A 27,393-nucleotide genomic window follows, 5' to 3' on the forward strand; every position below is an offset into this window, starting at 1 on the left:
ACCAAACACAATGGCGAAAAATCTAAACCAACCATAATATAGTCAAATTAAATATCCAAACTCCACTAGAATTATTTCGGTGATCTGTGGCAGTAATAAATTTTAGAGAGATCCAATTCTCTACTGATGACAAGGGATGAGTGAGACGATGGAGAACAAACACATAAATAAAAACAAAATATAACAAAAATAGAAAATTACATAGTAGCACATAACCAAAGATGTAAACACAGAAAACCCACTTTCAAAAAGATTTATACAAATAAGGATATGAGCCCAGACCCAAAAACCAAATGATGCAAGCCTGACTCCCAATTTTTTATGAAAAATGACTAAAATACTCGAGTTTCATTACAATTTACAGCATTGCCACTAACCCAATACCCAAAAATCTCACAAATTATGAAATAAACTACCTTCAAAATTCAGCTCAGCTTAGATCACTGAAGCTCTAATTGACTCGACTCCAGCCAAAAGCCTCCGATTCCACTTTCCCGTGCACTTCCGGAGCTCAGAGAACCCGATCCGTGCTCAATTCTTCTTCAGAAATCTTGCATTAAGATTTGCAAAGAATTTCTTCAGAAGGAATCTCAAGCGTAGCTCCGGCATGGTCCTTTTCCGCCTTCACTCCGGCAACCGTTTGAATGCAAAATCAGTACCAGACAGCAATAACGAGCATTTTATCAAACACATACAAGACACTCCCTGCTTCAAATTAGGACTTAATTCCAGAAATTATTAGGAATGAAAAATGTAGCCTCCGCCGGAATTGAGCTTGGCCTGGACGATCATGGTGGAGATGAAGCTGGAGGCCTCGTATGCCTCGCCAAGCAGTCTCTGGACCTCCTCCTCTGATGTCACACCCCTATTCTCCTCAAATTTTTGGCGAACCTCTACCGCAGAGCCCTTGAGCATCACGGTGTCTCCGGCGAAACTGGTGTGGACGGGTCGAACCCGAAGTTTCAGTTAGGGCCGCTAGATTCATCAGAATCAGAATTCACAGCCTTCAAGCTTCGGATCGCCATTGAGGTCGCCAAAAACATATACACAATTTGAATTCACAGTCTCAGCCAAATCTGGTTCCGCATCACAATTTGCATCCAAATTCAGCTGTAAGTTCTCTATTCACAATTGGATATTGAGATTTCTGATCACAATGCTAGCACTGAAAACGAAGAAAATATTTCCGATTCTGTCTGGTGGAATCTGATTTTTTTTTTTTTTGGCTTATTGTTATTTTTGTGTTTCATTTGTTGATGGTTTATGTGAATCCATAGTAGCTGACATTGTTTTGCGAAGTTATGGTGAAACAGATTGCTAGTGTGTACAGAGATTTACATGGTAGTGCAAGATTTTGAGAAGTTAGAATTGGTTAGAGTGGCAATGAGGGTTGTTAGAGTTAGAAGTTTGGTGGTAATGGTTTATGTGTTTTGGTGGTAATGGTGCAAATGAAGGTGCTACTAAACTAAGGACACGTTTAGCAATAAACAAGAAAAAGAAGTTTGACGAATTAGTTCATTGATGATTAATCATCAAATGATTCATGGATATAACTATAATCAGAGACAATCTCATGAGAGGGATTCTCTACATTGATGATTAATGGATCGGTTTGTGCCTTACTCCCTCTCTTCTTCCTTGGGTGAGTGTCAATCGAACCAAGTGGCCTCCCCCTCTTCCTTTGGGGAGACACAGCCTCAACCACACCTCCACTAAGTGTAGTTGCAATGCCTCTATCTGCTGCGTTATGCCCCTTGTTGGGGACTTCTAACCTTGCAGGCACATTTTCAGCTGGTATATGTGATCTCGTCACTTTTGCGATATCAGTAAACGCATCAAGCATCGAATCTGCTACGTTCTGAAGATTGATTATTCCCTTCACTTCACTTTCACATTGTGAAGTGCGAGGATCAAAATGAGACAGAGTGTGGACAAACCACGACAATTCTTGTCGTTCCCTTGGAAAATCCTTTTTCCTATCTCTCCTTAACGACGGGAAGACTGTCTCATCAAAGTGACAATCCGCAAATCTAGTGGTAAAGAGATCGCATGTCAAGGGTTCCAAATAGCGGATAATTGTTGGGGATTTGTATCCAACATAAATACTTAATCTTCTCTGAGGACCCATTTTGGTGCACTGTGGGGGCTCAATAGGCACATATACTGCGCAACCAAATATGCTAAGTGTGAAATGTCAGGCTCATATCCAGTTACCAACTGGTACGCAGAAAATGGTTGGCTAGTAGTGGGTCTAAAACGAATAAGTAAAGCTGTGTGCAATATTACATAACCCCATGCAGATATAGGCAGGTTGGTGCGCATAACCAATGCCCTAGCTACCATCTGTAGCCTTTTGATAGTGGCTTCTGCTAGACCATTTTGTGTATGCACATAGGGTACAGGATGCTCTACATCGATCCTAATAGACATGCAATAATCATCAAATGCTTTTGATGTAAATTCTCCAACGTTATCAAGCCTTATAGACTTGATAGGGTGATCAGGGTGGTGAGCCCTTAAGCGTATAATCTGTGCAAGGAGTTTTGCAAATGCAGCATTTCTTGTAGACAATAAAACGACATGTGACCAGCGTGTCGAGGTATCCACTAGAACCATAAAGTACTTGAATGGTCCGCATTCTGGATGGATAGGTCCACAGATATCTCATTGTATCCTTTGTAAGAATGGAATGTTTTGTTTTGTATCTTTAGCATAGGAAGGTCTCGATCCTGTTTTTGCTAAAGAGCAGGCTTTGCAAAACGACTTATGTGCCTTTGAAATAGTCAATGAGGCATAATGGGAGGGAGGTAGTGTTTCTAGTACTTCAGAAGGTAATGGCTACATTTGAGCAGTACTAGGACCGATACCTTGCAGTGTGGCGGATTTTTCTCCCTTTTTTTTTCACTCGAAAGAAGGGATGTCTGTGTGAGTTCTTTAAAATACGGATCATCATGTCACGACCGGGGTGCCTTAGGCGGTCGTGACAAAGCATGTATGAGTCAATGTCCCACATTTCATTGTTGGTGACAACATAGGATTCAATGCTCCTAATCATAGTGAGGTACAGTCCACTAGATTGACTCATAAGTTTCTCTAAAATGCGTTTCCTTCCACATTTATGAGTGGTAATATAAAGATATTTAGTTCCATTCTCACAATGTGTTTTTACATGATAACTGTTGACACGAATATCTTTGAAACTTAACAAGGTTCGATTAGCTCTTGGTACATACAGAGCGTCTGTGACATTAAATATATCTCATATTCTTTAGAGTATTTCTATTTTAGGTAGAATGATAATCTTTTCATTCAAATAATTTTTCTTTTTCTAGATGTATTGCTTTACATCTTTATAGTGCTATTTTGAACAATGTAAATATGTGTAGTAAATAAAAATCAAATAAATTCAATGCTTCAGAATAAAATATGAAATTTATTGATAAGCCAACGATAATCGAATCAAGATCTTGTTTAGAAATCTAATTCATCAAATCATTATTGAAATAAAATTTAAGACCAAGTAATAGTCTAATTAAAAATGAGGCATTATGCCTTCACAACTATTTTTGGAAAAATAAAATAAATAAAGCAGATCAATCAAAATCTGGGGCATCGGTTGACTGAGCAAGTTCCTTGTTGCCATTAAAGTCTGCAATTGTGAGGTTGACGTCTTGGTCATGGCCTCCTTCTTCCATATAGTGAGCCTCTTGTTCTTTAGACTCCATATACCTCTTGTAATTGGCTGCTACTCTGTTACTTGCTTGGCAATTCTTGTACCAATGCCCAATGACTCCACACTAATAGCATGATTCATTACTAACTCTATCCTGTTTGACTGAAGGGTTCTTAGGTTCCCTTTGCACCTTATTTCCATGACCACTAGGGCCAGCACCACCATCTTTGCGCCATACATTGGGAGACCCATATCACGACCCCCATGTCCTTTGCCACGTGATGCATTCTTGCTACGTGGGTAGAGATCAGCACTTCCAACCCCCTTTGCATTGGGGTTCTTTCCACCTTTCACTTTGCCATAATTAGCCTCGGGAATTTTCTTTGTCCCAACAGGTCTGGCATTGTTGTTCAACAGAACCTCATTATGCCTCTCAGCCACTTGCAGTAGGTTGATCAGCTGATTGAAGGTTGTGATTCTTTTGTTGTCATACTCCAGCCTATACTGGTTCGCTAGTATAAGCACTGAAGTAGGAAAAGTAGAAAGAGTCTTCTAGATCATATCATCTTCTGTAAGTTCCTTTCCACAGAAATTTAGACGTGCCTTTAGGCCCAACATATCCTTGTTGAAGTCGTTGACCGTTTTGTAGTCAAGCAAGCGGATTTCATTCTACTGAACGGTCAGTTCTGGGAGTAAGGTGTCATGAATGTTTCCAAAACGTCCCTTAAGGGCATCCCACAGTTCTTTAGGTGTCTTCAACTGAAGGTACTCCCATCATAGGCTAGGATCAATATGTCGCCTCAGAAACATTAAGGCATTTGCTTTCACCTTGTCAGACGGTCCATCATCTTTGGAGTCAGTGGGAGTTTTGATGGTGGCAGTGTAGTCTTTTGCCACAAAGGCAGTTTCTACATCAGAAACCCAACAGAGGTACTCAAGTCCTTCTGAGTCCAAAATGTCAAATTCAGGTCGAGTTGGATCAGCCATCTACATAAACAAGAGAGAAGAAATAAATTACGCAGTCATAAAGACATCCACGTGAATTATTTTCCAAAAATATGAATTAGATTTCAAGACCAAGATTCGTAAAGGTCACATATTTTTTTTTCGATGCTATGTGAAAATACTTGTGAAGACCCGAAATTCTCAGTTAAATATTTCGTAATTCGATATTTGTTCAATTATATGATATATGAATTTTGGGCATGATTCGTATGTTGTTATATGAGAAATTTGGTTTCGAATGAGTTTGTTTTCGAAACAAACGTTATTTAGAGGGTCGTGAAAATTGACTTTTTATACATACGGAATTTGAGAAAACTTCCTTCACGAAAGTTGTAGAACCCGTCGATACGAGTTCGTGCATATGTGGAACGCAAGAATCGGAGTTCGTATGAAGAAGTTATAACATTTGAAAAAAGTTGCCAAATTGGGTATATATATAAATGGAAAGTTGCCAGAAATAGGATTTCCATTTTGGGCAGCCGTCCTCTCTCTCTCCTGAGCCCGAGCCGAAAACAGAGCAAGGAGTCTCCGGCTCCGTTCTCCCTCCTCCAGCCACCAAACCACACCAAACCACCTCCCACGACTTCGTCTTGACCTTGTGCAGCTGCCAATGGCAGCCTTGCACCGTGGCACGGCTTGTAGAGGCGGCAGGAAGCTTGTTTCCATTTCCGGCCGTTTTGAGTGCGAAGTGAATATCTCGAGCTACAGGCCACCAAAACTCGATATTCTTGGCTCATTAGACTCGCCTAAACTTTCTGAACAAGCTCCAAGAAGGCCCGGACCTGGGGAGATCAATTTCACGCTCGTTGGAGGCTTCGCCGTTTTCTGCAAATTTTCCAGCCAAACCGAACTATTTTGGTAATTTTCGATCACTTGCGTTCATTTTCTGACTTCGAGGAAAATGATTAAACGAAGAGGAAAAGCTCGGCCCCGACACCATAGGCGGTGGTCGGCGGCGGATCTGTCCCTAAATCCGGCGGCCTTTTCCGGCCGCCTTCGGGGGTCCTAAGGGCAGTTTCTACCCATTTTATGTTCTATATGTTTATACGATCATTTCGATATATAGCATGTGAATTTTGGATATCGTATGATTTAGTTATGAATTTTACGATTTCGTTCGATTTCTATCGTTCGATTTGTGATCTGTGAAGATTCATACCGTCCGATAGACTTATAGTTTTGATATAATGATCGTAGGACTGTCCCGATGACTTTGTGTGGTCACGGGTGAAGATCCGACCGTTGGATCTTCATATAAGTGCATTCTTGAATTGTACGCTAAGTTAATTACCGTATTTGGTTAGGTGATTGACGGTTTGAGTTGGTGGACGATTGGAAACCGTATTTTAAGCTGTTGAGAAGACGCAGCAGGATTGGAGGTGAGTAAATCTCACATGGTTCATTTACGAACCGAATTTCCTTATTGCACAATTATTTGTTATGTGTGAGAAAATGGTTTTAAGAAAATGAAATTTAAAGTATATAGGAAAATGAATTTCTTGGTTTTACTACGTGTGAATTATAGTTGGTATTAGTGGTCATTCCTGAGTGGATGATTACGTATATATATATTTACGTGATTTTATACGGAATGGTGTGACATTGAAATATGTCTTTTTTTTATGATTTCGTTTTTATACTTGAATGAAGGATTTATTTGCCATGATTATTATGATAATTGGTATTGTTGTGAGAATGATTTGGGTGGAGACGTGATATTGTGAAACGGGTGGGATTCTGTTTATATTTTGTTCTGCAGACTGAAATGTCCAAAGTTTGATGGTTATAATAACCAGAGTGTTTTGTTCTGAGGACAGCAATGTCCAAAGTTCGACAGTTATCATTGTGATAAACGAAGTATTTTGTTCTGCGGGTAGAAATGCCCAAAGTTCGACGGTTATAGTATTAACCAAAGTATATCGGATGCTTGCACCTGGGCCAACGATTCAGATAGAGCTCTAGTCTGTTGTGGGAGTACGGTCATGGTGGTAACTAGGTTATTGCATTGTGAGTACTTTGTGCCACGTGAGTTGGGTTGGTGATTAAATTGTTAGGGTTGTTGTGTGTGTTCGGATTGTTTGATTGTTTTACTTGAATTAAAAGAATTGTGATTTACTAAATCAACCGTTCATTTCTTATTTACTCACGAGCTTTGAAGAAAAAAGCTTACCGGGTTTTGTGTTGTTGCAATCCCGGTACACTATTCAAACGGTGTAGCGGATAATCCTGCAGGTCAGGATAATCAGGGTGGAGAGCGAGCTAAGTAGAGCAGCGGGATTGACGTCAGCACTTAACCTATTTTTGGTGTGTTGTAGACTCTTTTGAGCGTAACTTTTATTTATGGTGGTATTGTAATATTTGACTCGAGAGATAGTTTGCTACGAGGTTTGTATTATGGTTTGCGAGACGCTGGTTAAGAAAAAAATTCGGGACGTTATTTGTTTTGGTTATTATTCATGTTTCGGATTTGAATTTGTTATTCAAAATTCTGGGCGTGACAATACTTTATCACGGTAACTGTGTATGTATAATGCGCATGAATTTTTATTATCATGGCAAAACGGAATTTATATGTTGCATTACAAAAATAACCATAACACATTTAATAATAAAACATAGCATATATAAAAAAAATTACATGGCATGCTCAAAATTCACAAATATACAACAAAATATATGCTACACATAATGATAGCAATAATATATCATGCATAAAATAAAAATCACGAAACACGCTTAAAAATTTCATAATAAAAACACAAGCAATAAAATATAAAGCATGTTTAAACATAATTATAAATCATGCTTAAATATAATCATAAATAACAAGGCATGCTTGAGATTATCAAAATTATCTAACTAAACATGTTCAATAACAAAATATAATAAAAGCATAAACAATAAAGTATAATGCATGCTTAAAAATAGAAAATATAAATAAAATTCACATGCTTGGTTAAAATCATAAAATAAAATAAAGAAAACATAGTTGATTTCAAGAAAATAAAACAATCCTAGCGCACGCGCGTGTTGATGCAGGCGTGTGTAGCGATGTTTTTGGGCTTGAGAAAACTGGGCTGCTTCCTCTCTTTTTCAACAATGGGCCACGGAGCCTTATTGTTTGTTTTTCTTTTTTCTTCCGTGGCCTGCTTTTTTCTTTTCTTTTTTTCTTTTCTGGGCCTCAGGGCCGGTTTCTTTTGTTTCTTTGCCTTTTCTTTTTTTTTTGGGCCGCAGGCCTGTTTTTTTTTTTTGTTGGACTGGTCCTTTTCTTTGGGCCGAGTTACCTTTTCTTTTTCTCTTTTATTTCTTCTTTTCTCTCTTCTTCTCGTCTTCTTCTTCCTTTATGGTTTTCTGTCTTCCCTTTTTTCTGGTTTACAGATGGTGCAGGCGGGTCTGGGTAGAGATCGGTGTGTTGGAGCCATTGGAGTTTGAATGGATGGTTGTTAGGGTTATCTTGTAGTAATCTGTTAGGGTTTTTCCTTGTTATGTGTTTGTTCAATAACTCCTATTTATAAGGAGCATGCCTTTTAAGTCAGTTAGGGTTAGACCTTTTCTTTAGCTAAAATACCACGATCTTAGGTTTGTTAAAGACGTGGAGAACTGTACGTTGCTTTCTGTTTTCATGTACTAGCTTTAAAAGCCGAGTTGTGTTAATTCATTCAATAAGAATCATCCTTCAAAACTAGAGAGTTATTTTGCTTAGGGTTGGTTTTTCAACAAAGTGGTATCAGAGCTCCTTATTGGGGCCTGATTGAGAGAGACACAAGAAAAGAAAGCTAGAGAAGAGGAGTGTGAGATATGGCTGCAGAAGGGAATTATGTTCAGCTGGCCATTCCTAGATTTGATGGCCACTATGACCATTGGTCGATGTTGATGGAAAATCTCCTTCAATCGAAGGATTACTGGAGCTTGGTGGAACAAGGGATCACAGTACTAGGAGAAGGTGTGGAACCGTCTGAAGCTCAGCGGAAAACAATGGAGGATCAACGAGTGAAGGACCTCAAAGTCAAGAACTATTTATTTCAGGCTATTGATCGGACCATTATGGAAACGATACTCAACAAAGACACAGCCAAAGGCATCTGGGACTCCATGAAATTGAAGTATCAAGGGTCTACAAGGGTCAAAAGAGCACAGCTACAGGCCTTAAGAAGAGAGTTTGAGGTGCTTTAAATGAAAGAAGGTGAACGAGTGGACGAGTACTTTGCTCGAACACTCACAATTGCGAACAAAATGAAAACTCATGGGGAAAAGATGGAGCAAGTGGTGATTATAGAGAAGATTCTGAGGTCCATGACGAGCAGATTTGACTATGTAGTATGTTCAGTTGAGGAATCAAATGACCTTGACAAACTGACGATAGATGAGCTTCAGAGTAGCCTTTTGGTGCATGAGCAGAGAATGAATGGCCATCAGAGTGAAGAGCAAGCATTAAAGATCACCTCTGAGAACAGGTTTGGAGCAAGAGGAAGAGGAAGAGGAACATTCAGAGGGAGGGGTCAAGGTAGAGGAAGACAAAGCTTTAATAAGGCTTTGATTGAGTGTTACAGATGTCACAAGTTAGGGCATTTTCAATATGAATGCCCTAGTTGGGAAAAGAAAGCCAATTATGCTGAGTTGGATGAAGAAGATGAGTTGCGCTTGATGTCGTATGTAGAGCTCAACAAGTCAAGCAGGGAAGGAGTTTGGTTTCTCGACTCCGGATGCTCCAATCCTATGTCAGGTAACAAGCAGTGGTTCGTTGACTTGAATGAGCAGTTCAGGCACTCTGTGAAACTAGGGAATAACACAAGGATGCCTGTGATGGAAAGAGGGAACATCAAATTGGAAGTAGGAGGATTAACTCAGGTAGTGACTGATGTTTTCTACATTCCTGAATTGCAAAACAATTTACTAAGTATTGGTCAGTTACAAGAGAAGGGGCTAGCCATCTTGATACAAAATGGAGTCTGTAAAATTTATCATCCTAGAAGAGGGCTTATTATGCAAACACAAATGTCTGCAAACCGGATGTTCGTTGTACTAGCAACTATGATACCGCAATCTCCAACTTGTTTCAAAGTAGCTTCTGAAGATATCACTGATCTTTGGCATCGAAGATTCGGGCACCTGAGCCACAAGAACCTCAGAACCTTGGAGTACAAGAGATTGGTGAAGGGATTGCCACAATTCAAAGCCACAAGCAAGATGTGTACAAGTTGCATGGTGGGAAAGCAGCACCGAGAAGCTATACCAAAGAAAAGCCAATGGAGAGCATCAAAACAGCTTCAGTTGATACATGCTGATATCTGTAGCCCCATAACCCCTACCTCGAACAGTAACAAAAGGTACCTCTTGAGCCTCATTGATGATTTTAGTAGGAAGATCTGGATATATTTCCTAGCTGAAAAATGTGAAGCTTTTACGACATTCAAAAATTACAAAAATCTTATGGAAAAGGAGATAGGAATGTCTATATGTGGTTTGAGAACAGATCGGGGTGGAGAATTCACTTCAAAAGAGTTCAATGAATTTTGTGAAGTTCATGGCATAGGATGACAGCTCACCACAGCCTACACACCCCAACAAAATGGGGTTGCAGAACGCAAAAATCGTACCATCATGAATATGGTTCGATGTTTGCTTTCAGAGAAGCAAATGCCAAAGCCCTTCTGGCCAGAAGCAGCTAGATGGACTGTCCATGTACTTAACCGTAGCCCTACCTTGGCGGTGAAGGATAAGACTCCTGAAGAAAGATGGAGTGGAGTTAAGCCAAATGTAGAGTATTTCAGAGTTTTTGGTTGCATAGGTCATGTGCATGTGCCGGATGCCAAAAGATTAAAGTTGGATGACAAGAGCTATAAGTGCGTGCTGCTTGGTATGAGTGAGGAGTCTAGAGCTTACAAGCTTTTTAATCCTGTAACTAAGAAGGTAGTGATTAGCAGACATGTTTTGTTTGATGAGAATGAAAGTTGGAACTGGGGGAGGAGTGAAGAAGAAAGCAGACTTGATATACTTGCATGGAGTGACAGTGATGAGGAATTAAGTGATTCAGGTGATAGTGAAGATGACACAGAAGAAGGTCAACAAGGTGAAGTAGATCAACAAAGTGAAGTGCTTGGTTCAAGTGAGTCTTCTGCAGAAAGTGCACCAAGTTCGCCTGAAGGAAGGAATAAAAGAATACTTGTGTGGATGCAGGATTATGTGAGTGGGGAAGGCCTATCTGAAGGAGAAGAGGTGCAAAACTTGGCCATGTTCATCTCCTATGAAGATCCAACATGCTACGAGGAAGTCGCAAAGAGTGAAAAGTGGAGAATTGCAATGGATTTAGAAATTGATGCAATTGTGAGGAATGAGACTTGGGAGCTGGTACATCTACCTGTAGGATCTAAGAAGATAGGAGTAAAGTGAGTGTACAAGACTAAATTGAATAAGATTGGGGAGATTGATAAGTATAAGGCCCAGTTAGTTGCAAAGGGCTATACTCAGAAGCATGGGATAGACTTGTAATACCCGGTTGTTTTCTTTAATCAAAGCAAAAACTTAATTATGGCATTGCTTTACTTTCCATGTTTTAAGGCTTTACCTTTCATGATTTTGTCTGCTTGAAAGTGATTAAGTGAGAGTGATTAAGTGAATGAACGACACCAGCAAAGGCTCACACACACACACACACACACACACACACTCTCTCTCTCTCTCTCTCTCTCGCTCTCTCTCTCTCTCCCTCTCTCTCTCCCTCTCTCTCTCTGCCGAAACCAGCAACCAAAACAGAGCATTCCTTCTCCAAGCTGGTTCTCGCTCCACAGGACATCAATTGACCCCAGACCACGTCCCACGCCTTCGCCTCTTCCTTGCGCAGCTGCCGGTGGTAGCCTTTCGCCGGCTCTTGAACCGTACACGGCGGTGGAACACGAGGCCGGTTTGAGCTCGTTTTGGTTCCAAGCGTGATATCTCAAGCTACCGGCCATCAATCCTCACCAAACTTCATCCTCGAGCTCACCTCAACCTCCTGAAGCTTCCATAAGTGTCCTTGCATCGCGACGCTACGCGTGGTGGCTGCTGGAAGTCAGACCCGATCCAAATCGAAAACCAGAATATCGATCCTGATATCTCGAGCTACAGACCACCATTTCTTGTGATTATTGAACTGGTGAGCTTGCCTTGAGTTTATGAACAAATCTTCAGAAGGGATCGAAGCGAGTTGTTGAAGTTTTTACGTGGATCGGAGTACTCGCAGGATTCTGGAAAAATTCCGGCCACTATGACTGATTTCAGTAATTTTCGACCTCTTCTTGATGTTTTCTGATAACATGCCTTTAGAATTTTTGGTTAAGCATGATGAGAGGAAGAAGTGTAGCCCAGCCCCGACACCATTGGTGGTGGTCGGCGGCGGCTCTGCCACTAACTCCGGCAGCCTTTTCGGGCTATCTCCGAGGACCTTAAGGGCAGTTTCTGCCCATTTTTATGTTCTACATGTTAAGACGATCATTTTGTTATATTATATGCAATTTTTGGATATCATATGATTAAGTTATGAATTTTTACGTTTCGATCGATTTCGAATCGTTTGATTTATGATCTGTGAAGATCTAACCGTCCGATGGACTTGTAGTTTTGATATGTTGATCGTACGCCTGCCCCAGTGACTTTATGTGGTCATGGGCGAAGATCCGACCGTTGGATCTTCGTATAATTGTGAAATAGTGATTTGAAGGGCGATTCGTGAGAATCCGGCCGTTGGATTTTCGTATAAATTTGTGAAGATGTTGTAAGGACGATTCAGGAAGATCCGACCGTTGGATCTTCGTGATGATTTTTGGAGGATGATCCTAAAGGTGATCCGTGAGGATCCAACCGTTGGATTGTCGTTTGAGTATGTTTTTGAGTTATTGGCTAAGTTAAGGTCATGTTTGATTAGGTGATCGATGGTCTTCCTTGGGTGAGCTGTTTCGGTGTGTATTGTGTTAAATTGAAGACGCGGCGGGAATATCGAGGTGAGTAAATCTCACATGGTTCATATTACGAACCAAATGTCTTTAATTACCTTGTTTATATTGTTGTTTTTTTTTTTGTGAGATAGCATAAGTGAGTCGAGGTGTAACATTTGAGTCAGATAGGATGACCTTTAAAATTAAAATGTTTTGATCTACGGATTGGTCACCAGTGGTGACGGAGGCAAGATTTTCGTAAGAGTGAACCTTGGCCAAGGTGACACATTACGACGATTCAGTTAGAGCTCTAGTCTGTCTGCCATAGTATGACATGAAAGCAGCGAGTAGTAGAATTACTCGTGATCATGAATACACTTTTGAAAATTGACGTATGACATGAAAGCAGCGAGTAGGTAGAATTACTCGTGATTATGTATACACCCTTATTATTTAAAGTGTGTCAAGTGGTGAGTGTTGAGATTGTTGGTTGTTACTTGAGTTAAAAGTATTTGTGAGATATTAAATCAACCGTTCTTTTCTTTTACTCATACGGGCTGTCAAAAGCTTACCGGGTTTTGTGTTGTTGCAATTCCCGGTACACTATTCAAACGGTGTAGCGGGTAATTCTACAGGTCAGGAGAATCGGGAAGGTGATCGGGCTGCTTAGAGTAGTGGTAATTGAGTTACAGCTTTATTGTGAGGTTGTTATGCTCATTTGAGCTTACATTTAAATTTGGAGTGAGTGTGTTGTAATAATAAACTCTTGAGGATTTGGTTTTGTATTATTGAGTGATGCGAGGTGTGTTTACTTCTGAGAAAAAATTTCAGAACGTTTATTATTTAATTCATGTTTCGGATTTGAATTTATTATTCAAAATTCGGGGCGTGACAAGACTACAATGAAGTGTTTGCTCCTGTGGCTAGATGGGACACTATACGAATGGTGTTGGCTTTGGCAGCTCAAAAAGGGTGGACTATGTTTCAATTAGATGTTAAAAGTGCATTCCTGCACGGTGAATTGAGTGAAGCAGTGTATATAGAACAGCCACGGGGATATGAGAGGGAAGGAGAAGAGCACAAAGTTTACAAACTAAAGAAGGCTTTGTACGGGTTAAAGCAGGCACCTAGGGCTTGGTATAGCAGAATTGAAGGGTACTTTGCAAAGGAAGGGTTTGAGAGGTGCAGTCATGAGCATACCTTGTTTATCAAGGCAGAAGATGGAGGAAGCATTCTGATTGTAAGTCTTTACGTTGATGATTTAATTTTCACCAGAAATGATGTTTGCATGATTCAGAAGTTTAAGAGTTCCATGAAGGCTAAGTTTGAAATGACGGACCTAGGAGAGATGAGGTATTTCTTAGGGGTTGAGGTTCAACAAAGTTCAAAGGGTATTCACATATGCCAAAGGAAGTATGCTCGAGAAGTTCTTGAAAGGTTTGGGATGGAAAAAATCAATTCTGTGAAAAATCCCATAGTTCCTGGTTCGAAATTGACGAAAGAAGGGGAATGAGGCAAGGTTGATGCAACATTATTTAAGCAAATGGTTGGTAGTCTCATGTACCTAACCACTACCAGACCTGATTTGATGTACGTTGTATGTCTCATTAGTAGGTACATGGCTAATCCGACTGAAGCTCATATGCTTGTTGCGAAGAGAGTGTTTAGGTACGTGAGGGGAACAGCTGAGTTGGGAGTGTTTTACAAAAGAGGTGCCGCAGATGAGTTGGTGGCTTATACCGATAGCGATTATGCGGGTGATGTAGATGACAGGAAGAGTACTTCAGGGTATGTATTCATGCTAAGTGGTGGAGCGATATCTTGGTCCTCAAAGAAGCAACCAGTGGTGACTTTATCCACAACAGAAGCGGAGTTCGTCGCTGCTACTGCTTGTGCGTGTCAAAGTGTCTGGATGCAAAGGGTGCTCAACAGGCTTGGTCTTTTTCAATGTAAGTGCGTTACAATGCTTTGTGATAATAGTTCTACTATTAAATTATCAAAGAACCCGATTATGCATGGGAGAAGTAAGCACATCGATGTGAGATTCCATTTTCTACGTGATCTCACAAAGGATGGTGTTGTGGAGTTAAAGCATTGTGGTACCAGTGAGCAAGTTGCAGATATCATGACTAAACCTTTGAGGCTTGAAAGTTTTGTGAAGCTTCGTGGGCTACTTGGAGTGAAGGCTAGGTCTGATGTAAACTGCTTGCTTTTAGCAATTTCAGTTTAGGGGAGGATTTGTTGGAGCCGTTGGAGTTTGAATGGATGGTTGTTAGGGTTATCTTGTAGTAATCTGTTAGGGTTTTTCCTTGTTATGTGTTTGTTCAATAACTCCTATGTATAAGGAGCATGCCTTTTAAGTCAGTTAGGGTTAGACCTTTTCTTTAGTTAAAATACCACGATCTTGGGTTTGTTAAAGACGTGGAGAACTGTACGTTGCTTTCTGTTTTCATGAACTGGCTTTAAAAGCCAAGTTGTGTTAATTCATTCAATAAGAATCATCCTTCAAAACTAGAGAGTTATTTTGCTTAGGGTTGGTTTTTCAACACGGTGGGTCTCAAGGGCGACGCCGGTGGTCTGTGTCCTTTCTGTCAGAGATGGCCGATGATCTGGGAAGCCGGTGGATGTTGGGGCAGTAGCGTAGGGTGAGGCTGATGCAGGGGGTGTGTGGTGATGGATGTCGGCTGACGGAGGAAGCGTCGAGGTCAGGTGGATTGGGCTGGAGTGCCAGAGTAGGTCGACGGGGGCACCAAGGCAAGGGCTGGATGAAGAAGAATCAGATTCGAGGTCGAGTCGGGCGTCGAGGTCGCCGGATTTCGATTTGGAGCTGAGTCAACGTTGAGGTCGAAATGGGGTCTGGTGCTGCAGCACGCCGATGACCTGGGCTGGTCTTTCTACTCTCGTGATAGTCTTCTTGGTATCTGATCTCTAGTGTCCGTGCTGGGCAAGGTGCTGCTATGCTAGTGTGAAGACATGGAGGCGCTGTGGGGTTGACGGGAGGGAGAAGAAGTTTTTTTTTCAAAGCTAGGTTTTTTTTTTACTATTGGCTATTGGCTCTGAGCATGCTAATAACGTGTAAAAGTAAAATGAGAATTGGATTTCATTTCATAGCCCCTTTATATAAGGATAATGATAGAATTATAATGGAAATATCGATTAATATCAATTACAATAATGATAGTAAATACTGATTGTGATGTGATTGCAATTCCTTAATTCCCTCTTCATCTGTTTCTTTGACGAAAGTATATAATGTGTTTTTCCTTTAACATGTACTTCATTTTCAAGAAGTTATTAATCCAACATCGCTGCTCTCATTGCAAGAGGTCTCCAATCTGGTGATTTTGAGCATACACGTGGTGACTTCTAGTCGAACCCACGTTGAAACCAGTAACACGTGTAAGATCAGGAGTCTCCATTACCCGCGACGTATCCAGACGCTTCTCTACTCCTCTCCCTCTTTTCCTTACTTCCCGAACTTTCCCTGCCTCCTTATATCCCCAAACTTTTCTCGCCGGACCAAACAATCGATTGCAACATCACGCACTGAAATTTGCGCTTTGAAAAATGAGCCGAGTAGAGATTTCGAGTCCCTTCAGCGTGGACTTGGAAGCAGCAGTGAACCACCTTCTGAATTTCCCTGATACTATCCCCACCTACATGTACCCTTCTCGGGCTGCTCATGGAGCCAAAGAGAACCAAGGTGCCTCTACCATTCCGGTCGACATTTTGGACTCCGCCAAGGACTACACGTTCTACTTGGACGTCCCTGGCTTGTCCAAATCTGATATTCAGGTATCAAAACTTGTTTACTTATTTGATTTAGAATTGGATTTTACTGCAATGTGTTAGCTGAGGAATGAAGACCTTTGCATATTGTGCAGGTAACTGTTGAAGATGAAAATACTCTGGTGATTCGGAGCAACGGGAAGAGGAAGCGTGAAGATGGAGAGGAGGAAGGGTGCAAGTATGTTAGGCTTGAGAGGAAGGCACCGCAGAAGATGTTGAGGAAGTTCCGATTGCCTGAGAATGCGAATGTTGGAGCCATCACTGCCAAATGCGAAAACGGGGTCCTGACCGTAGTTGTTGAGAAGCTTCCCCCACTTCCCAAGCCCAAAACAGTCGCAGTTAACGTCTCTTGAAGCAATGAAGCGAATTGGGGATGATGACTTGATGTAGAAGAAGCTAGCTAGGCTGGACTCGATGTATTTTGTAGGCCTATTTTTGTGTTGTCACCCGCATGGTGTGGATAGATAATAGATTAGTGTTTCCAGGCTTAGGTACACCCAGTTGTTATGAATTCTTGTTGTATGCAACTAAAACTTGCCAAGACCATGAATCTGTGTTCTAAATTTGAATGCTTCATGCGAGTGTTTCTTTCTATGAAAACGCTTCTGTCCTTTGGGGAGTGATGGCATATCACATGCTTCTTTCATTGACAATATTGATGGTAGTACAATGATGTGGAGGTTCCTTTTAACAGCTGACAACTTACTGGTACAATAACAGATTAAAGCTTAAAGCTTAAACAAAATTTTCTACCGTTTTTGGCTATAAAGTATGTTTGCAATGAAGTCTGAAAACAAAAAAGGCAAACGCAGGTTTAATCAGACGACTTTCTCTTCTTTCGGGGCTTGGATTTCTTCTTGCTTTTAGATTCCTTCTCAGCAGGGGCGTCCTCGTTAAACAAATGCTCATATTCTTCCAGACTAGCAAATGGGGATGCTGCAGCCTTCCCACGCTTCCGTTTACTTTTCCCCTGGACACTCTCAATATGGACATCCTCGTCCTCAACCTCGTCGTCATCAACATCTCCTATATCAATAGCATCATCGCCATCATCACTTTCATCACTAACTGCAGTGGTATCAAAATCTTCACCCTCTGCAATATCTGAGGGCAGGTCAAGATCAGCATCACTGACATCACTAACATTACCAACCAAGTCTTCATCGTCGTCATTGGCTACTTGGTCTAGATCATCATAATCATAGTCGCCATCTGCATCCATGGCAATACCAGCAGAATCCAGCATATTGTCAATCTCTTCATTATCACTCTCATCATCACCACCACCATCCACATCAAACAACTCCGCGGCATCTTCATCTTCTGTTGTTGCCTTCTTCTTCTTCTTCTTTGGTTTCTTCGAAGTATTCATTTTATTCATGTAGAACTTGTGAAAGACGAGATCTTCTGCAGGTACATCTTCTTCAGCCAATGAGAGGATTTCTGGTCCTATAAATCGGTTGGTCATGTCAAGCTGGAACACAAAAGCTCAGTCAGCATCACACATTTAGGGGCTTCAATGGGCAGTTCTCACAAGTATGATTGTTAGAATCATTCAAGCGGGAGAGAACACAAAACAATAACAATCATTCAAGTGAGAGAGAACAAAAACAAGTTTGACATAAATGAAGACATAAAGCAAAAATTGTAACTTTGCACAGAAGTTAAGAATTAAGACCTTTTTCACAGGTTCAATTTGCGAACCACCATGCCATGTGCTTGCCTTTGGTTTTTTCTCCATAAACTTGTCCAGAAAAGCAGTAAGTGATAGGTCATTCAGTGGGTTTCCATTATAGACAATATTCGCCCCAGAGAGAAGTGTCTTTGCCATGGTAGAAACTGAAGGGTGCACATGTGAAGCAAGTACTGTCAACTCCCACCAGCTTACACGATCTGCATTGCTGTTCACCACAAAGAAACAGGTGGTAGACAGTCAAAAGAAAATAAAAGCAAGAAATTATATAGGGTACAAGGAAAACACAATTTCTTTTGATCTTCTTTCATTCTCTATTAAGACCATTAGCATCTGCATGAACCCTACTTGATATCCATCAGAAGCAGTGAAATAACAGGTCCTACCATTGATACAACGTAGAGAAGCTTAGAAAAGAAAACTAACCAGTAAGAGGGCTCTCTGTGTCGTGGATCATAGCCTCCAGGTAGTGAAGTCTTCTCAGAGGACACTACTTGTGGTTGCTGCACGCTACTATCAGGCACCGTCTTGGAGTCCTTTGAATCATTTCTAAAATGAAACTCATCTGCTTCATCGGAAGCTTCATCTTCAGAATATGAGGCGGAAGAGTCAATATCATCTTCTGAAGAATCATGATCGGAATTGACGGTATCACTTTTTTCATCACTGTTATGAACAAGTTCAACTTCTTGTTTCTCCAGGACAGGGCTGGGTTCGTTATCGGTTTCTTCTATCACATCTTCAAAATGCTCAAGGTCATCATCAACTGACTCATTTTGGAGCACCATGTTCCTGCAATTGATAAGTAGAGAGGTGTTTATTATGACCTTGTTGAATAAATATAGTGCACATATCTTTAGATTAGCCCTACACTTACCACAAGGGGGGCCGTGCTTTTAGAACTTCAGAGAGAAGAAAGAGGCATCCACATGCATATTGAGGCGGCTGTTGAAGGGCGACCTGTTAAAGCCAGTAGATAAGTAAAGTGTCCCCATAAGCAAAGGACAAGGGCAGTCAATCTACATTACACACTGCATGTTTTTCTCTAGGACGTGTAGTTTTAGACTGAATTTTAAGATTGTCTACACATAAAGCTATCTAAAATGAAACTATGGTCTCATGGGGCATACAAATAAGATGGATAGATGAAATACCAACCTGCAGTAGACGTTTTGCAAAAGCAGCTGTACGCTTCACATTGACATCAGATTTCATTGCTCTCAGAAGAAGTCCAATAAATGTTTCAGCCTAAAAAGAAAGCATGGGAAGTTATACAACTGAAACAAGAGAACATGAAAAATGGATAGAACCATAAAGCAAAAACAAAAGACACTAAACGTGTTGAATTAGGGGAAAAAATCATAAAACAAACTACCTACAAAAAAAAAAAAAGGAAATGATACTTGGACTCTGAAACTGACTTTCTGCACTCACCATGAGTGAGAGGGAATGCAGAAGTCATTTTTGGAGTGTCAATATCATCTTACTCATTTAAGAGAATATTATACAAGAGTAAAGTCATTGATCGAAAGAAACATTCCAACAAACCATAATAAAGCCAGATTAAACACATACTATGTAACAGTTCAAGTAATCCCAATTTCACCTACCTTGGAAGTATTCATGGCAGCTGGAAGGAGTAGTTTTGAGTACAAGGCTCGGTAAAACCTATCACTGACAATTTGATTCTTAGATGAGATATGATGAAGAAGCATCAGTGCTTGAACTCCTACATTGAAGTTAGTAGAATGAACCTGCATAAGGGTCAACTTCAGATTCAATGCTCAGATAATAGGTAAATCAAGTAACACCAGCAAAGATTTGAGCTTACCAAATGGAAAAGCGTTGGTGTTTGGGCCTCAACAACATCATCAGCCTCATTCTTTGAAACATATGGGAATGCTCTATTGACTCCCTGTTAGTTTGGCAAGAAAAGGGATGCAAAGCAGTTAGAAAAGTATATTGAAAAAAAAAAGGTCTTTCCAAGCTCAAAGTTTAAGCTTAGCTTTTCTGTTTCGTTCCTTATTTTCTTTCAGTGATTTAATGCTTGAAAAGCACCAAGAGGAACATTGGGGGCAGTATAGCATCAAGTTTTGACTGAAAGCTAAAAAATGCATCCTATCTACTAAGACCCAATTTGTACCAACCATTAATAGAGCTGATAGAAGACGTGAATCCAATTCAAAATGAGAATCTGATGAACTATTGCCTTTGCCATCCTTACGAGAACCGGCTGGTTTTTTACCCCCTACTTTCTCGTTCTTTTCGGTCTTTTCACCTCCACCTGCCTCAGAAATCAGTACCTGAAACATACTTTCATTAATATTTGTTTTCAAATTCATAATTCAAGCTCATAGAAAAAATAAAATAAAAGACCCATACTTTAGGCATTGACATAATATACTTCAAGCATTATCTAATTGTCTCCTCGTGAGAGATATCCAACAACATAGGTGAAATGATCCATAAATGTGTATTACTTGCTTATGTAGAAACTAGGGGTTGCAACCATATAGGCAATTGTATTCAAAAGAAAAATTAAATGTATACCTTGAAAAGTGCAAAATATACATCTACCAAACTTTTTGCCACCTTTGGTCCATCTCCTTTATTTCTTAGTTGAATTTGGCTCAAAAAGTTAACCTGCAGTTTAAGTGTAGTTCAAATAGAGTTTCAAGCTGTACTAAATCAAAATAAATGAATGCAGGCAGTTCCAGAATTTAATTGACCTAGTACATGCTCAGAGGAAGTTTCAGACAGAAACTCAATTGACAGAACACGTCACCCTGGCAAAACACATGCATTCTTGTATGCAAATATGTAAGTATCTCTTGACAAAACTAAATCTTAAAGTTCCATCTGTTATCAGTTTATCTCTATAATATGAAGAACCTATTTCTATAATATATACACCCAGTCACCTGTCTCCAAAATTTTTCCCTTTTAATGATTGGTTTCAATATGAGGAGCTTTTGTTGGTTTTTTTTCTTGCTTTGAGGATGACTTGCACCCGACTCCTCTAAACACCAAACCACTATGCCAAGGCAGCATAATCCTTAGCATTAGCTATAGATCCACCATCATAATGAGTAAGACCTAAGAATTCCATAAGATCTAAAGCCAAATGAATCCAACTTCTATACTTCACTAAACCTATGCCAAGACAGAACTATCCATAGCACTACTAACTCAGAAATCCACCACAACTACTAGAATCTAAGATGAGACATACCGCATGGTACTTTGCTTGTATGTTTAAATGCGGCCGAAAGAGAAAAGAGTCCACCTCATCAATCACCACAGCCTGTTCAATTACCACAGCTCTTAGTCAGATAAGAGATGCAAAAGCACCAAAACGATTACTATGATAGACAAATAATCAGGGGTGAAAAGAGATAACAATTGCTAGATGCATGATAACAATTGCTCCGTCAATATCATGGAGATAAAATTGGATGCATATATCAGAAAGCAGCAGACTTTAAAAGCTTGATGTTCAAAAACAGAAAATGTATTCAAACGGCAATGCAACAAGCATTAGATTAGCTGGTTGTACGATAGTACCTTCATGTTTGGATGGTCACGCAAAAGGTTTGATAAGTGAAAATCAGCATCTGAAGCACCCTTATTTTTAGGATCTCCCAGCTGTAAGTAATAAAAAGAAAAAATATATAATACCAAGTAATAAGGCAGGTTAGCAGTAGAGAGAGAGAGAGAGAGAGAGAGAGAGAGAGAATCTTCAATACATGTTCAGAGGTGAGGCTTATTCAGCGTGAACTTACTTTATTAACTAGGGCAGACAGTAATCTTCGCTCTTGCTCCGATTTACTCTTTAGTAATACATATATAGTCTGAAAGTAGTTGAGAGGATATTATGTCAGCATACAACAAACTTCATTTTATTTATGGCATAAGAAACTTGGAATTCTTGTTCTATTGACTTCAATTTTTTCTCAAGCAAATATGCCTCAGATAGTTATAAGAAAGGCCCTGCATCAATAGTATATTGCCGTGCTTTGTCTTATCACCAAATAAATTTTATTGGAGAAAAATGAAGGTTGGAAGCTCATGAGGAATCAACAATAAAGTCATTACTCGATCGTTTTACGCTGGAAGCATAGTAGCCTATAAAATCAGGGAGAACTCTAACCTTCAATGCCTTGTTTTTTAGTTCAGGTAACATATCTCTTGATGCTTCCTCAAGAGCAATAACAAAGCGTTCATACCTGAGATATGAATCAGGTTAGGATAGAAACAATTCTCCAACAGAGTACAAGCCATTCTTCCTTCTTTTCTTTTTTTTTCCTTTTTTTTTTTTTGTGTGTGGGTTGTGTTTGGTGGGTAGCAGAACATTCGTAGTTAAAAACTCTGTACGCTGGGCACAGTAGGATTGATGTGGAAAAAAAAAAAAACGAAACCAAATACCTTTGTTTCAAGCATTCCTCCCAATACCACAGAAGCAGAAGAGAATAACCATCTTTTGTCTCAGGAAGATCATTTAAAGGCCGCTGTAAGAGGCTCTTAAGCTTACGATCGGGTAATAAACTAGCAAAAGGAAGCATATATGACATGTCAGATCAACAGTTAGGCAGATAAACCCATAAACACAAGAAGCTCAGCAATAGTGAGTCAAAGTTCTATTACAAACTCCAATGGACAAACAGTTACCAACAATAATGGGTTCTTACTAATATTTACATGGTATAACATGCAGCATACCAAACTAGGGAACCATCAAGTTCACTTGCACAGACTACTTCAGTTCAATTTGACATAGATACATAATAGTTTAGGGTAGGCTTGTTAGTAGTTCATATTTTCTTGGTGATTTAGGTCATGTTTTGCTTCAGTCAATGAAGTTTTGGTCATTCTGCAATTCTATTATTCTATATAACCTCTGAATATGGTGCTGAGAGAGCAAAAGAGCGAGGGAAAGAACCTTGTAAGAAACAACTCCCTCAATGCATCAAAACCTGCAAATGCGTATCGCTTCCCTACTTTTGATGCTACCATTCCTGCAACAAACAACAAGCACCCCCAATTAAACTTCAGCATACTTGGCCAGATAGAAAATTCAACACAAATTACACGAGACATTATCCATTTAAAGTAACTTAGTCTTCCGCAAAATGTAACACATATCAGCAAACAAAAGATTACCTAAAAGTGCATCCAAAGACCTCAAATTGGCAATGGGATCATCCCCAACCAACACCGAAAACGCCGAAATCTTATCAGAAGCAGTCCCTGACCTCTGTGTGGTCAGCAACAGCTTGATATCCCCACTCTTCCCTTTCGAAGCCTCGTAATCCGCCGTGTACTGTGCCATCAACCTCTCTCCAAGCTTTCGCTTCTTGGCCACCTCACCACTCCACTCCTTGTCACTCCTTGCCTCGGCTTTCTTCATCTTCCCGACCACTTTGCCTTCCAATTCTTCAGCTTCTTCGTACCACACTCCAATGTTGGTGGCTGAAATCAACGGCAGCTTCGGAAGATTCTCAAAGGTCTTTGCTTTTTCACTGTTGCTGGTGACATCAGGGACTGAAGGAAAAGGGGGTTTCGAAAGATTGGGCCTTTCATTGGGTTTGAAGTTCTGGGTGTTTCGATTTTGGGGTTTGGAATTCTGGGGTTTTGAGGGTTTAGGCCTCTGTTGGGGTTTTTTGGGGTTGCGGAAATCGACATCGTTGAAGCCTGAAGAATCAGAGGGAGGGAGGGAGGTAGAGAGGCCGAGGGAGGAAGCGAAGGAGGCTATGTCAGTCTTGAGGTGCTCGATGTTGTTGTTTGTGGGTTTCTTGGATTTCTTTCTGTCCGCCATTGCTGGCTGTGGAAGATGAAGGCTTTCGGGACTGGACTGGAGTAGGGTTTTAGATGAGGAAACAAATTTAGGCTAGGGTTTAGACGCCTAAATGTAATTTTTTCTTTTTTCTTTTTTTCTTTTTAGCCTAAATGAACATCTAGTCTAGTTCTAAAACAAAATAATATATATATATATATATATATATATATATATAATTGACTTAGATTTTATTCTGCTTATATTTTTTTAATCTTTTGTTGTTTTCTAAAGTTTCGTGAAGAATATCCAATTCATTAAGCTATATGAATATCCAATTCATTTATCATTCAAAATCAAGGATCATCAATCAACGTCACAACTCTTGTGAAAATCAATCGATTCAAGATTTCAAGATCAAGCGATTAACACCCTTGAATCAAGCGCAAGAACGAAGATATAATCAAAAGATTTTTTTTAATAAAGATTGTAACCCTGTAGTTTAAACGTAGTGGGATATCTTTGTCTCTCATCTATTTTCTATAGAACTCGTATGAATTCATATCGAGAAATGACTTCCAAGAAGATTAAAGTCATTCCGGTGAACAAATCCAAGCCAGCAACCACTTCAAGTAGCGGATCATCTAGTCACGTCACTCAAAACGTGACAAATACTCAACCCACAACATTCGTGGCGCTACCTCCTAAGGGCTTTGCCAACCTATCATCACCCTAAAAAGTTTAGAGACAAGAGATCATGTGAAGAGAGTGTCAAACTCGAAAAATTCAACAGACGATCCAATTCGCTTGCTTCTGATGATGACTCTAGTACGAGGTCATATCATGGGTCGTCGCATGGTTAAGAAAATGAACCAACAACCCCAGGACAATTCCCTTTAAACTAACTGTCGCTGTAATCTGGATCATTTCAATGAACAGAACAGGACCGAAAAGCTGTGTTGGTTTTGGTATATGGGCCCAAGTAATTTACTTTTCTTTTCCATGGTTATCGGAGGCCCAAAATACCAGGCCCACTAGGGTTACTCTCACAGTCATTAAACCCTGTTAAGAGAGGGAGAGGCGGAGGCGGAGTTGTTTTCGGTTCGGAGATTCTCAAGCTCTCTCTTCTCTCTCTCTCACAATCTCCATTGAGTTTTAAGCCATGGCGACGACAACCGCCGCTCCTCCACGTCAGCTCTCGCAGAAGGAGGCCGACATCCAGATGATGTTGGCCGCCGAGGTCCATCTCGGCACCAAAAACTGCGACTTTCAGATGGAGCGTTACGTCTTCAAGCGCCGCAACGATGGTTCGAATCCCACCACCGCCTCTTTACTCTTTCCTACAATATTCCTTTTTTATCTGTGACACTCGACACTTTTGTATCTTGGTTCAAGATTTGATTGTAAACCCTAAACCCTAGTTGATTTTGTGATATGTGGTTGTTGTATAGGGATTTATATCATCAATCTTGGGAAGACATGGGAGAAACTTCAGCTAGCTGCTAGGGTGATTGTTGCTATTGAAAACCCCAAGGACATCATTGTGCAGTCCGCCAGGCCTTATGGGCAGAGGGCTGTCCTCAAGTTTGCTCAGCACACTGGTGCTAATGCCATTGCTGGAAGGCACACTCCCGGTACTTTCACCAACCAGCTTCAGACTTCCTTCAACGAGCCCCGGCTCCTCATTTTGACCGACCCAAGAACTGATCACCAGGTCAGAGTCGCTTAAATTTCGAGACAGGGTCCTATGATTTGTGTGGCATTGTGTTCAATTTTATGCTGTTTGGATTGCTAAAAACTGTTGTTGTGCTTGCAGCCAATTAAGGAAGCTGCACTTGGGAACATTCCCACCATCGCTTTCTGCGATACTGATTCACCCATGCGTTATGTTGACATTGGCATCCCGGCCAATAATAAGGGGAAGCACAGTATTGGATGTCTTTTCTGGTTGCTGGCAAGGATGGTTTTGCAAATGCGCGGTTCCGTTAGGCCAGGACATAAGTGGGATGTCATGGTAAGCTATAATTGCTGCTAGAGAAACAATGTTTGTTTTCATTTGAAATTCGATGCCTTAATATTGAATTATTTGGAAGAAAAGAATGTATCGATGTTTCTTGTGTTGACGCAAATTTGAATGGGCAGGTGGATCTGTTCTTCTATAGAGAGCCTGAGGAGGCCAAGCAACAAGAGGAGGAAGAAGCGGTGCAAGCTCCAGAGTACATTGAATATTCTGGTGGTCTTGGTGGCGATCAGTGGCCTACCCAAATTGCTGATGCTTCTTGGTCTGCTGATGCAGCCCCAGCTATCCCAGCAGTTCCTGCTGCCGGCTGGACTGCAGAACCAGGTTTCACTGCTACCTTTTTCTTTGTTGTGCTAGCACCATTGTACTTGTCTGTATTTTATCGTCTCTGTCACTAGGGATTTTCTGAACATACTGCTTTGCCATGGTCTATCCTCATAATTTTGCATGCTTTTAGTTTTTGGTCTGAAGACACCTACAATGTGATTGCTAAAGCTTTCTCTATGTATTTCGAGAGAGAGAGAGAGAGAGAGTTTTAAATATTGGCAAGTGAAGGGGAGTTAAAGGCCTATAATGACAACCCATGCTCACTTTGTGTTTTTTTCTTGTTTTAATCTTTGAAGGTGTGGCACAAGAAGGTTGGGATGCTGCTCCTGCACCAGTGGTCGCCGCTCCTATCCTTGAGGATGGTGCTCCCGTAGTGGCCAGTGGTTGGGATTGAGGATTTTGTTTGGTAGTGTCATCATGGAAGAAGATTACTATCTGATGCTGAAGTTATTTAATATGTTTCTTTCTATGAGTATCAATTTTACACAATAGTTTATACAGTAATTCCTTTCTTATGTACTGGAATATTTGTTTTTGTTTTAGATTTTTGTTTAATTGAAAAACAGGAACGGTAGACTGCAATTGCAATGGTGTCTGTTTGATTTCAATTTTTGTTGAATTGGGAAAGGAATTCTGTAGTCGCAATGGAAACCAGACATACAACAGCTTAGAAGCATTTGCAAAACCAAAATGTCCATTTTTATCCCATTCCTAGAGGAAAACAATTAATTGAACTTGATTTGGAGTTAGATTCTGTTAGCAAAGATGTTATTGATTCATGGCAGTTTTCTGAATAACAACACCAACACTGAACATGTTGTGTTGTTACATGCATCTTCCAGAAGATGTTACACATTTTGATAGCCGTAGATGTTATTGGAGTGACTTGTATGGTGGTGGTTTTTCAATAACTACTCTGACGCGGACTTCTAAAGAGACGTCATTTTCTAGATATATTGTATTATCAAGTGTTACATTCACATCATTCGATTGTCATTTCTCTTTTCCAAAGTCCATTTTTATCGCACAGTTGAGGTCTTCTATTTTCATCAAGCCTTAGTATCATTCCAACCTTATTCGTTTGGGGGTGACATTTCTTGGCTTTGACACCATCATGTCTTATTATTCCGAGTTTCCGACCTTATTCCAATTTTCAGTTTCTAGTAATTTAAGTCTTAGAAAGAGAAAACCCAAGTTGGCAAT

General features: G+C 40.3%; 3 protein-coding genes across 3 annotated transcripts; 2 read left to right on the forward strand and 1 right to left on the reverse strand.

The window, feature by feature from the left end:
* Window positions 1-16,096: 16,096 nt before the first annotated feature.
* LOC112186889 (17.4 kDa class III heat shock protein) lies at window positions 16,097-16,971 on the forward strand. The gene is made up of 2 exons (XM_024325445.2): window positions 16,097-16,383; window positions 16,473-16,971. Exons 1-2 carry the CDS (start codon window positions 16,156-16,158, stop codon window positions 16,728-16,730), a joined length of 486 nt encoding a protein of 161 aa, XP_024181213.1. The 5' UTR covers window positions 16,097-16,155; the 3' UTR covers window positions 16,731-16,971.
* A 17-nt stretch (window positions 16,972-16,988) lies between these two features.
* On the reverse strand, window positions 16,989-24,002 carry LOC112186888 (CCAAT/enhancer-binding protein zeta). The gene is made up of 16 exons (XM_024325444.2): window positions 23,231-24,002; window positions 23,010-23,085; window positions 22,496-22,615; window positions 22,221-22,296; window positions 21,853-21,921; window positions 21,635-21,715; window positions 21,303-21,374; window positions 20,621-20,713; window positions 20,218-20,373; window positions 19,902-19,985; window positions 19,681-19,824; window positions 19,229-19,318; window positions 18,948-19,030; window positions 18,497-18,862; window positions 18,056-18,278; window positions 16,989-17,851 (listed from the first exon to the last, which is right to left on the reverse strand). The coding sequence occupies exons 1-16, from the start codon at window positions 23,883-23,885 to the stop codon at window positions 17,192-17,194; spliced, it is 3,048 nt and encodes a 1,015-aa protein (XP_024181212.1). The 5' UTR covers window positions 23,886-24,002; the 3' UTR covers window positions 16,989-17,191.
* A 909-nt stretch (window positions 24,003-24,911) lies between these two features.
* Window positions 24,912-26,835, forward strand: LOC112190786 (40S ribosomal protein Sa-2). The gene is made up of 5 exons (XM_024330264.2): window positions 24,912-25,150; window positions 25,295-25,557; window positions 25,660-25,857; window positions 25,986-26,187; window positions 26,487-26,835. Exons 1-5 carry the CDS (start codon window positions 25,006-25,008, stop codon window positions 26,582-26,584), a joined length of 906 nt encoding a protein of 301 aa, XP_024186032.1. The 5' UTR covers window positions 24,912-25,005; the 3' UTR covers window positions 26,585-26,835.
* Window positions 26,836-27,393: the final 558 nt, after the last annotated feature.

The sequence above is a fragment of the Rosa chinensis genome, chromosome 2 (assembly GCF_002994745.2).
Source record: "Rosa chinensis cultivar Old Blush chromosome 2, RchiOBHm-V2, whole genome shotgun sequence".
NCBI classification, from domain to species: domain Eukaryota; kingdom Viridiplantae; phylum Streptophyta; class Magnoliopsida; order Rosales; family Rosaceae; genus Rosa; species Rosa chinensis.

Bases quoted from the DNA above. Each gene is read 5' to 3' on its own strand.
- LOC112186889 (XM_024325445.2), top strand. From the start codon at position 16,156: ATGAGCCGAGTAGAGATTTCGAGTCCCTTCAGCGTGGACTTGGAAGCA. The intron at 16,384-16,472 runs GTATCAAAACTT...CATATTGTGCAG, and splicing joins TGTCCAAATCTGATATTCAG to GTAACTGTTGAAGATGAAAA.
- LOC112186888 (XM_024325444.2), bottom strand. From the start codon at position 23,885: ATGGCGGACAGAAAGAAATCCAAGAAACCCACAAACAACAACATCGAG. The intron at 19,031-19,228 runs GTTGGTATTTCA...TGGCTTTAACAG, and splicing joins TTGCAAAACGTCTACTGCAG to GTCGCCCTTCAACAGCCGCC. The intron at 17,852-18,055 runs GTCTTAATTCTT...TTTGTGTTCCAG, and splicing joins AAATTGAACCTGTGAAAAAG to CTTGACATGACCAACCGATT.
- LOC112190786 (XM_024330264.2), top strand. From the start codon at position 25,006: ATGGCGACGACAACCGCCGCTCCTCCACGTCAGCTCTCGCAGAAGGAG. The intron at 25,151-25,294 runs GTTCGAATCCCA...GTTGTTGTATAG, and splicing joins CTTCAAGCGCCGCAACGATG to GGATTTATATCATCAATCTT. The intron at 25,858-25,985 runs GTAAGCTATAAT...TTGAATGGGCAG, and splicing joins GACATAAGTGGGATGTCATG to GTGGATCTGTTCTTCTATAG.